At 57.5% G+C, this 11,653-nt stretch overlaps 1 protein-coding gene across 1 annotated transcript in view; it reads right to left on the bottom strand.

Moving 5' to 3' along the window:
* Positions 1 to 2,240, bottom strand: part of GRIP2 (glutamate receptor interacting protein 2) — a 64,558-nt gene extending 62,318 nt beyond the window's left edge. The window contains exon 1 of the mRNA XM_024756472.1: positions 2,201 to 2,240. Coding sequence (XP_024612240.1) covers positions 2,201 to 2,240 — 40 coding nt within the window. The remainder of the gene's footprint in view (positions 1 to 2,200) is intronic.
* Positions 2,241 to 11,653: the final 9,413 nt, after the last annotated feature.

The raw sequence follows: 11,653 nt of genomic DNA on the forward strand, positions 1-11,653 counted from the left end.
GTACCCCCCCACCCACCCCGACACACACACACCCTGTCTGAGCCTTCCCAGGAGCTGGGAACAAAGACCACTTGGTGGCCAGGAGTCAGAGGAGGGTGGACACTGTGGGGCACGGGAGTTTCCTGCCCGAATCTGCTTTCAAGCCTACTGTGCGCCCCAGGCCCAGTCACATCCCTTCCTGCAGGGGCTTAGGGTTAGTGGGGTGAACAAGCCTCCCAGGACCAAGACAGCATGGTCAGGGCATGGGCCTGAGAAAGGACTCGTGCTGGCAGAGTCCATTGGGGAGGAGAAAGGGCCCTGGGCACTGTGCCCCACTGGCCCCAAACCCCAGCCTGGCTCTCCCTGAGGAGCACTGCATGTGGCCTGACTGCTCAGGGTCTCAGCCTGCTCTGTGAAATGTGGAGGGTGCAGGGAGTGTCCACCTGTTGGGGACGTTTGCTGAAACTGTTGGAAACAGGTTCTCTTTCCTTGAGGAGGATCAAGCTGTCTGACCATAAGCTCTAAGGTACTAGGGACCCTCTGGGAGCCTCAAGGAGAGGAGTCTGCGTGGAAATAAAGCTCACCTAAAAAGAAGCAGAGACCTGGAGTCCTAATCATGTTAACTGAGCACCTGGATCCCACTGTGCCTGAAGCTCCCTCTTTAGACTTTTCTTTAAAAAAGCCTCAGTGTTGACACCAAGTGAGACACGTGTGATCATGAAGCTCTGTGACCTGGGGAGGAGACTAGGGTGGGGGCTGCAGGGGTGAGGGTGGGGGTCAAGGAAGTCATCAGAGAGAGAAAAAGCCAGGGAGATCATGAAGGGCCTTGAATGCCACGATAAGAAGCTGCGATCAAACCTGAGTTTTAGCAAACTCCCTCCTACAGCAGCATGGAGGGGGTGGGGTGCGGTGGGGGAGGAGGGCCAGGAAGCCAGGGAGGAGACTGGGGCTAAGGTCTAGGCAGGCGATGCTGAGGCCTGAGCCTGGGTAGAGGGGGCCGCTCCATGAGGAAGAGGAAGACACCTCCTTGGCGGTACCCCAGATGAGGTCTCCAGGGCACTGCTGCCCTTGTGGCTCTGACCACTGCAGGACGAGGTGACCCCACTTCCTGGGTCTGATGTTGAGAGGACAGATGTGCCCAAGCCAGGAGGGCAGTGGAGTCGCCAGGAAGGGTCAGGGGCAGACCGCATGGGGTCGAATCCCAGCTGTGCTACTTCTAGCTTTAGCCTTGGACAAGTCACTTAACACCCCTGTGCCTCAGTTTCCCCAACTGTAAAATGGGGAGAATAACAGTGCTGAATACACAGAGGTGTGAGGATTAAATGAGAAAATGTACAGAGAGAGCTCCGAACAGAGCCTGGCACGGAGTAAGGTCTCAACAGCTGTAAGCTACTATTATTAATCACATTATTATGATCTGGGGACCTAGGGGTAATTCTGTCTCTGCCCTCTGCGACAGGCGGGGAGGTGGGAGCCTAAGTTCACGGGCCCTCGGAAGCATGGTTGGGGGAGCTCTGCTATGAAAGTCATCAGGGGGCCAATCCCGGCTCAGCCACTATGGGCCTTGGTCAGCCACTGGCCCCTCCGAGCCTCAGCTTCCCCATCTGTCTGTCCACTGGGACCACAGTCCCTACCCTTGGAGCTGCTGCAAGGACGTAACACCAGGAGTACATCGACTATGGGAAGGCATTGACAGGACGGCCCAGGACACGGAGTGAAGGGTGACCTAGCCAGCCCCAGAGCCCCTCCCAGGGTCCCAGCCCCGGGCCCACCCAGGAATGTAGCAGCTGAGCAACACCTGTCCCCTCTGCATTCCCAGAGCCTGAGGCTCACCGACCAGACAGCACCATGCCGGGGCCTCTGCCTCTTGCCGTAAGCCCATGAAGAAGCTCCCCCCAAAGCACCCTGACCAGGGAGCCGGCGCCCACAGCTCACGCAGGGGCAGGATGCGTCTCCCTGGGGCACGCCTGAGGCAGGAGCGCTGCCCTCTGGCCGTGCCATGCAGGACAGCCCAGCGGACTCAGTCCCGCAGCCACGGTCAGACAGACAGCCCTTTCCCCTGCCCACCGGCCAGGTGTCCCATGCCTGCCCTCCCTCCAAGCTCTGCGTCTGGGAGTGGCTGTCCCAGGCTTCGCCATCCCAGGCCCCTCTCTGGGTGACAGTTCCAGAGGGATCAGAGGGTTTGGCCCCACCACTCTGCCTACTGGTCCCCGTTACTCACCCGCCTCTCCAGGGGTCTCCCGGCTGAGCCCACACAGCATGTCTGCTCTTGTCTCCCCGGTGCCACTGACTCCCTTGGGAGCCAGGGAGGGGCTATGGGAGGGGAGCTCAGAGCTCCCACTGGCTGGGCAAGAGTCCACCCACTGCAGCGGGCGGCTCTCTGCTTAAAGGGGACACGGCCCTTGTCACGGCTGATCCTTGGATGTGGTTCAACACCCCCCCCTCCAGCCTGAGTCTGGGCAGGGGTCTTTGAAGATGGCAGGCCTCCCCCAGGGTCCCCAGGCAGACAGACCCCTGAGGCCAGCTCTGCCCCTAACTCGCCCTGGGTCTTTGGTAAACGATTGCCTCCCAGCCCAGACTCAGTTTTTCTACCTGGAAAAGAGGAACAGGGCCTTCCAAACTTTTTTTTCTCTTTTTTTAAGTAGCAGATTCCAACAGAGTCTTGCACAGAAATCCCAGGACATAAGCCGGATAAAACGCAGCCGTGGAACAACGCCAGGGTGTGTCTCAGTTTAGAAATCCTTGCACTCGCAGTCCCCTGGGCCCTTCCACTGAAGTTCCAGCTACCTCTCCCAGGCCTCGGTTTCCTTTCCTGTAAGGTGCGACTTGGGGAAGATCAGCCCAGCAGCCTGTTATCCAGAGCATCCCCCAGCTCTGTGGGAAGACAGAGCGAGCTGTGCGTCCCGGGTTGATGGGCAGGGGCAGCTGGTCACAACTCCAGCCCCGGCTGGGCCTCAGCCCAGCACACTCCTAGCTTCCTCCGCATCAGCTCAGGATGACCATGACGGACACCCAGGGCCCCTCCTCCACCTCTCTAGCTGCTCCTGCTCTCCACCCACCAGTGCGTGTTGCTACCACCTGAGAGCCAGACACCGCAGAGGTGCTGGGGAGGAGGATGGGCGATAGTGACTCGGGGTGTCAACAGCCTGTACAACTAACGACTTATTGCATCCAGCTGAACGCAGCAGAGAACGAGACAGATAAGGTCCCGGCTCCCATGGAAGCTCTCAGATGCATGGGAACAAGGGGGCTCAAAATCACCTCTGTCCTGCAGCAAATGGGAGGGTGCAGCCCCGTGGTTAAGGACCAGGGACTGCATCTGAGTTTCTTCCTCAGCGGGGATGCCCACCGCAGAGTCCAGCCCACAGTTCCTGGGCTGCCCATGCCGGCTCCTGCCAGCCCCACTAACGGCACATTCAGACAATCCAGGCTCTGAGGATGGGGTGGGGTCACTTGTATGCCTGCATCCACAGGTCATATTCCTTGCCCCGCTCCCAAGGGTGCCGTCCTCTTTGGATGACTTTAGGTATGTCTCAGGGGCAGGGACCCTTGGGCCAGTAGTGAGGCCAAAGGTCAAAGAGAGATGCAAAGGTCCCAGCCATGGGAGGGATGGTGAGCACTGGGTCAGACTGGGGGGACCTGAACTGGGAGGCGTTTGCTGGGAGAATCGGGCCAGGCAGGAAGGGAATGTAGACTCTCAGTGTGGTCCACGGTGCCCTGCAATGGTCACAACAAGGCTGTTGATGAAGACCCTGACAATCCCCAGGGCACTGAGAGCCATCCTGGAGCAGTCCCAGCTCCATACCAGGCAGAAAGGGACACGGCTCTTAACAGACCCTCGCTCTCTTTCCCCCCATTTACAGCCCCTTCAGGGAGGAGGGCTGTGTGGTGCACAGACCTTTGGAGTTCCGTCCACCCCCTCTCGTAGAAAATATTTGCTCTCTGTACAGACGCATTTAAATGAGCGATTAAGACGGAAGATCCAAAACCTTGCCGTGGTTCTGTCTCTCTCGCTGCTCCTTTGGAATTTACTTTTGTGGACGAGAAGCTCCTGGAAAGGTCATGCCATGGATTATGGGAGAGCTTCCACGCAGCATTTCTCTGAGCACCTGCTGTGCCAGGCAGTGGGGACTCAGACACCAGGAGACAGGCAAGGATCAGCATCTTCCCTCTGTCCTCTGTTCCTGTCAGCCCGCCAAGCACATTTTCACTTCATTCATTTTATCCAAAGGTGGGTTTGGAAGCAACTGTTGCTCCATTCTGGAACAAGGTAGGGTTTAAATAAATATTTGGCACAGAAGGGTTAACTGATTTGCCCAAGGTCACCCAGCTGTAAGTGTGGAGCCAGGTTCACACCTAAGAGGTCTGTTCTTAAAGGCGCTGCTATGTGCCTCTCAAGATAAAGGGGTCTGGGAGTGCAGATGAGGGGCAATCAGCTCTGTCGGGGGTCCACCGAGGAGGTGTTTTTGAGCCTGACTTTGAAGGATGGGAAGGAAGGTGCCATGAACACAGTCCCAAGTGACAAGTGAGGAAGAGACCAGGCAGGAGGTGCAGCTGGAGCCAGGCCACAGGCGGCCTGGCCACACTCGCTCCTCCAGGTGCGGTCTGACGACCAGCAGCAGCAGCAGCATCACCGGCACTGCCGGGGGCTCCTCAGCAATTCCGGCTCCCAGGCCCCACCCGGACCTGCTGAACCAGAAGCTGCATTTTCACCAGCTCCCCAGAGGATGCATACGAAGTTTAAGAAATGCTGTGTTATGGGTTTGGCTTCCATCCTGCAGGCAACGGGAACCACAGATGGTTGCAGAGCAAGGGTGTGAGAGGCTCTGCAAGGACCTCAGACACAGAGCGTCTCTGAGAGAGAAGGGAGGAGGGCCTGGGATGAGCAGCAAGAGCCCCTTCTGGGAGCCGAGAGTGGGTGAAGCTGCTGCTGGGCCCTGCTCCAAACACGACCCCTCTCTCCCAATGCGGCCAGACCTTGGGGAAGCAGAGGGAAAGAGGGACAGATTGCTGGGCCTGCACTGTGGCTAGAAGCCAGGTTTGCTAGGGGCCCGGCCTACCAGCAGCTCCTGGTCACAGAGTGTGAGTGTTCTACATTTCCAACACTGTGGATGACAGTGACGGGGGCTGGGCCGCCTGCGGAAGGTGGCGGGGCCACTGAGCTGATAGGCAGCCCCTCCATGGTCAGGAGAGGCCCTGACACCTCCACGTCCTCAGGTTTTATGAGACAACTGAAAGATGGATCGCTGTATGACCTGGGACATGTGTCCAAGGCTCTCTGGGCCTCAGCTTCCTTAGCTGCACAATGGGAATAACAAAAGCACCACCTTCTAGGGTTAGGGAGTCCACATATTGGGTCAGGAAGCATTTATCCACCCACTTGCCTGCCAAGAGTCTCACACCAATGCCTTGCATGGATCCAGGCCAGAAAGGCAGAACTTCAAGGTAGATGAGCACACTGGCCAGATGCACCCAAGTTCAAACCCCAGCCCTGCCACCCAAGAACCTTGTCATTCCGGGCAACTCACTTCTTTCTGCCTGAGCCTCTGCTTCCCAACCCGTGAGGAGTGAGGGCGAAGAGACCTCGGAAGGTCTGCCCAGCACACACTCTTGCCCTCTTCCCCACGTGTGGCCAGGCCTGCAGGGCCTTCTCAGGGTCTCTTAACGGGGAGCCACTGGCACCACTGCTGAGTGGGCTGTCCTCACACTGCAGGACACCGGCATCCCTGGCCCCCGCCCACCCAGGGGTAGTGACCCCCACAAGTGGGAACCGACCCCATGCTGCACAGATGGGAAAACCGAAACTCAGAAAGGACGGTGTCTGAGGCCCCCCAGAGCAGAGAGGGGCCTGGACCCTGGCCTCTTTCCTTCCTCTCAGGCCCCAGGGCTGGTTAGTCATAAGCACAGCAGACTGCCAGGGACCCTGAGTGACAGCCGGAAATGAAGTCTGGGTGGGAAGGATGCAGAGATGGCGATTCGATAACAAGATATAAACCCTTTGTTGTTGTTCTGCTTCTTCTCCCTTCGTCCCTTTCTCCCTCCCTCCCTCCTCACACCACCCCGAGGGTCAGGCCAGGACAATCCCTCCCCTCTCCTGGTTGTAAGACATTCCCATAAGGTGGGCACTGTCGCCCCCATTTTACAGATGGGGACACTGAAACCCAGTCTGTGATGCCACCAGCCACAGGTGAGGGCCACGAGGTGACCCCGCCTTAGGGGGTGCTGTTTGGCTGTGGCGCCCCACTCCGCCAAGCTGCCCCATAGCCCCAGCCCCACGGCCCGTCACCTGACTTCAGGGGTAATGCCACACCAGTGGGCTGCACGTGGGCTAGGCCCCCAGGCCCACACCTGCCAGTTCCCAGCGCCCTTCACCCCGGCTTTCCTCTGGCCCTGGAGGGCACAGGGGCAGGCAGGGCCACGGGGTAGCAGGGGCTGCAAGAGCAAAGAACACAGGCTGTGTGCAGAGACCAGGGAAGGGCCAGGCTTGGGGTGGAGGTGAGAGGAACCACAGCTGGCTCTCTACACAGAACCTCTGTACCAGGCCGTGTTCTCAGCATTCTACACCTATCTTCTCATTGCATCCCCATCTCAGAGATGAGGAAACAGCGGCCCAGAGAGGTGAAGCCACTTGCTCTTAGTCACACAGAGTGTGAGGCATGAGCAGGGATTTAAGCCCAGGCCCTGCTGACGCCATCTACAAAAGCACCCCATCCACAGCCCCCTGAGAAATGCACACTCACGGATACAGGAAGAAAGAGAGGGACTGTTGGGCGGCGGGGTCCCCACCCTGCTGCTCCTGGGGAGTCTCTCTAAATCCTCTGACTAGGGAGGGCCAAGGGGCCACAGGCCCAGGCCTGGCCACAGATGGGGCAGCTCCTTGGGGCTCCCTCTTGGCCTCCACGCTTAACACTTGCAATGGCTTCCCTCCTGGAGGAGAAACATGGGGCCATAACTGTGCAGGGGGCCTCTCTGAGCCTCAGCTCCCTCCTCTTAATGATGAAGATGTCTGTGCTCACAGGGTTTGTTGAGGAACTCTGTGAATAAACAAAACGCCTGAAAAACTGTAGAGTGCAGGGCCCGTGGAGGTGGTCAGTGTGAACACGGCCTGGCCCTACCTCTCTGGTCACTCAGTCACACAAAAGCACCCACTACCTGCCAGAAACTCAGCTGGGCGCGAGGTTTCCAAGTGGGCAAAGCAGATGTAGAGCCTGCCTCTCAGACTGCTTGTCTAGCAGAGGGACAGAGATCAAAGGAGAAAACCCTGCAAATACAGGTAAGTCATCGAGATGGTGAGGAGGGCGAGGGGGGCCAGGACAACACGAGGTGGGGGGTCGGGGAGCCTCTCAGAGGAGGTGCCTCTAGGCTGAGACAGGATGGGAAGGAGCCTAGGGCGGCTGCAGGGAGAAGTCTCCAGGCGAGCGTGGGCTGCCTAGGGAGCAGGCAGGAGGAGGAGAGAAGTCGGGATTCTGCTCCAGATGCAGCACCAGGGGAGACACTGCAGGGTTTTAAACTGGGTCCTGTGCGATCTGACTTGTTTCCAAATGGCAGCAGAAGGGGATGGGCTGCAAGGGTCTGGACGGCATGGGGGGGACCAGAGGCAGGGGGGAGGGCAAGGCACTTCAGGGGCAGGAGACCTGGAAGCCAATTTTCTCTGTGCCTCGGGCCTGTCCCTTCCTGCTCTGAGCCTGTTTCCCTTCTGATGACGAGGGCCAGCAGTGCGAGTTTGGGGACCTGCCAGTGTTAGAGGTCAAAAGCATGGAGTCAGGATGCATCGCGATGCAAAACAAGAAGAAAAAGGAAAACGGGGATGATGATGAACAGGCAGGGCACCAGGCGTGAAGGAAACGGCCCCAAATTCATGCAGAGCCACCCCACTCACTGGTAAGCAGAGAAGTGAAGGGGAAATGATGCTTCTCCCACTTGACTCTTCAGGGTGGCAAACATGAGAAATGCAGGCAAGACCAGGTGCTGGTGAGCATCGCGGAGATAGAGAGGCAGAGGCACTGCTGGGGGGCGGAAAACTGAGGCAGGCATGAGAGAGCCAGCGCCCTCCCTCCTGGTAGTTATCCTTGGGTGACCCCCCACCCCCGACGGATCCCTAAACGGGAATAGGAATGTCACTGGTGAAGATGACCTGCATCTCCATCCTGGGGGAGGGGACAGGTAACGCGATGGCCACACCCCATGGAGGACAACCCGGCTGAGAAGCACAGCCGCGTGAATAGGTTTAGAGACACAGTGTGAGTTAAAGGGAGAAAGGAAGGGGGGAGGAGGAAGGTGAAGGGGTGGGGAGAAGGGAGGGAGGACAGGGCAGGGAAGAGAGGAGGCAGGGAGAGGGCAGGAAAGAGAATGATATTTCCCTGTACTATCACTTATGTAAACTAAAAACATACATAAAGCACTACATGTGCCATAAGGGCACATACATGTGTAAAGATCTGTTTCACAGAGTGAAGGTTTCGAGGGAGGTAACTGGGAGTGGGGGTAGGGCATGAAGGAGACAAAGTAAGATAGAACAGCCAGAGCAGGTGCCAGCTGGCTCAGGACCAGGTGTGCCACACACTGAGGAATTCAGCTCACCCCCCAGAGCCTGGGATTCAAAATAAAACATAAATAATGGCCTTGAATGGCATGTTGAGAAGTCGAAGCTCTCTCCTGAGGATACTGGAGAGCCGTGGAAGGGTTTAGAGGGAGGGAGGAATGAGGACAAGCTAAGTTCCTTAGAAAAATAACTGAACTGTGTGCTGAGAGAGCCCCTGGGTGGGGGTGGGGGCCTTGGCTGACCTCAGTCAACCTCAGCCACCCTCTTCCCCATGGGGACCACTCAGACTCTGCCCACCTGCCCTCTTGGTACCTGAGCAAAACGGGAAAATAAGTGGTCAGGCTGTCAGGGCTCAGCCCTGTCATGTGTCCTCATCTCAGGGTGCCAAGGACACCATGGCAGTGTCCTACCCCCCCACACACGTCCAGCCCTAGAGAGAACCCTGGGCTGGGGGTCAAGAAACCCAGGTTCAAGGCCTAGCTACTGCCCACACAGGACCAACTCTGTTCCAAGAACGTTACACATGATGCAGAACATCAGTGTCTCTTGCGGAAAGGACTACACTCAACAAGGATTCACTACGAACCCAAACAAAACAAAGGGGGCCAAACAGTCAGGCCACTCAGGGAGGCATCAGGGAAAGCTGCCCAGAGGAGGCATTGTCTAACCTAAGTCTTGATGGACATAGGAACCAAACCCTCCAAGATGATGCAGGGAGGGAATTCCAGGCAGAGGGGCAGCCTGGACAAAGGGTGAGAGGGGGAAGGTGCGAAGTATGGTAGGGAGAGGCACCAGCCCGCATGGCTGGGGTCGGAGGTCCCGCAGGAGCAGGTGGGGTGGGCTGGGCAGGCAAAGGGGTGGGTCCTGACAGATGGAGACCTGCTTCGGGGGAGAGAATGCACTGAATGGGGCGTCCCGGCACTATGGCCGCCTCATGGGTGACATTTAAGGAGGGGCGGGCTCTCCTGAGCCCCCTTGATAAGATGCTGGCAGGGTGACACATGGAGGGCCTGGGCAGCCACATGACTGAGCTGTCGGGAACAGGGCAGGAGTGGAGCACACAGGAGCCTGAGGACAGCAACGCCCCCTCGCGGCTGGTGATTGATGAGGCTTTGGGAGCGGCAGGTGCAGCCCCTCATCCTGTGCCCTCGGCATCCAAGTGGAGCAGGAGGTTGGACTCAGGTTCAGCCTGTGGCCAACACTGTCCCTGGACTCCCATCACCCACCCTCTTGATCAAGCATTACCCTTTGGGGCTTCCCTGGTGGCGCAGTGGTTAACAATCCACCTGCCGATGCAGGGGAAAAGGGTTCGATCCCTGATCTGGGAAGATCCCACATGCTGCGCAGCAACTAAGCCCATGCTCCACAGCTACTGAGCCTGTGCTCTAGAGCCTGCAGGCCACAACCACTGAGCCCACACGCCTAGAGCCCGGGCTCCGCAACGACAGAAGCCACCACAATGAGAAGCCCGCACACAGCAACGAAGACCCAATGCAGCCAAAACAATAATAATAATAATTTTTTTTTTTTTTTTGTGGTACGCGGGCCTCTCACTGTTGTGGCCTCTCCCGTTGTGGAGCACAGGCTCCGGACACGCAGGCTCAGCGGCCATGGCTCATGGCCCCCGCCGCTCCGTGGCATGTGGGATCTTCCCGGACCGGGGCACGAACCCGTGACCCCTGCATCGGCAGGTGGACTCTCAACCACTGCACCACCAGGGAAGCCCAATAAATAAATTCTTTTAAAAAAGCATCACCCTCTATGTGTAAATGCCCTAGAAAAAGGGTATTTACACAAGGTTTTACCACTTTATTGAGCACAGTGTCTCATGGAACCTTTCAAGAGCCCTTTGAGGTAGGCACTGCTGCTCCTGTCTTACAGAGGGAAAACTGAGGCCCAGAGAGGGGAAGGGATTTGGCCAAGGCCCCCAGCTAAGATGGGCTGAGGGTCAGATCGTAAGACTCAGATGCTCCCTCCTTGGGCTCCTCCTTCTTCCTGGAACGCCCTTCCCCCTCCATCCTTAGAGACTGACCGAAATGCCACCTCCACCAAGAAGCCTGCCCTGACCACACCAGGTGGGTCCCCTTTACCCTCTCCCAGCCTTTCCTCCAATGCATTTGCTCACCTGTTCTTTTCCACCAAAGAGGGGACCCTCAACTGTCTTGCTCATTGATTTTGACCCTATGCCCAGGGCTGGGCCTCACACACAGTAAGCGCTAAATAAGTGTTTGCCAAATGAATGAATGAGAAATAAATGATGACTATACATCACCTCTGGATTGCTATACTGGAAAGAAACCAATAATTCATCCCTCTACAATCTGATGCAGGAATCCTTTCTGCTGTCTGGTAGAGCTTGCATACCTCCACAAACAGGGAGCTCACCACCTCCTGAGCAGCCCACCCTATTCCTGAACAGTCATGAGGATGGGAGTCACTCCATTCTCCTAAGCTGGAGCCTGTCTCCCTGTGGCTCCTCCAGCCCCCTGCCCCAGGACCAGCCTGCAGAGACCCAGTGGCCGTGCCTGGACCCAGGTCATGGCCTCTGAGCCCTGTAGGGAGATGCCACAGTTCAGAGTCTGGATGTGGCTCCAGTGGGGTCCCGTCAGCTCCCTGCCCACCTTGAGGCCCTCTCCTGGGTGTGTGGCTGGAAAGAGCAGGTGGCCATCCAAACCGTTCCCCGCCCCAAGTCTGGGGTCAGGCTCTTTAATCCACACTGGACGTCAGTGTGTTTTTAACTTCCAGTGGCATTTGCTTCAGGCCCATGAGGTTGGCACAATCAACCTCTTTTTATAGACGAGGAAACTGGAGTCCAGAGGGGCAGGAGACAAGAACCCGGGTGTCTGGCTCCAAAGCCTTAATCCCAGCCCAACAGACACACATTCTCAAAAGGGCTTTGTGTGATAGTCTTACTTTTTGTCCTCTTGGTGGACTACTTGAAAGAGAACCCTGCAGTTGTGAACTCATTAGTGGTAGAAGCTCAAGCAGGGAGAGAATTTGGGAAGGCCCATCCAAGGAGCCCGTACAGCCCAGCTGAGACTATACCAATGAGATCCAGGCAGGAGGACCCCAATGGTGGAGGTGGGGGGCAGGGGCTGCAGGGCTGGGGTGGGCCCTGGCAGAGGCCACTTT

Source organism: Neophocaena asiaeorientalis, unplaced genomic scaffold, assembly GCF_003031525.2.
Source record: "Neophocaena asiaeorientalis asiaeorientalis breed wild unplaced genomic scaffold, Neophocaena_asiaeorientalis_V1.1 scaffold392, whole genome shotgun sequence".
Taxonomy (NCBI): Eukaryota; Metazoa; Chordata; class Mammalia; order Artiodactyla; family Phocoenidae; genus Neophocaena; species Neophocaena asiaeorientalis.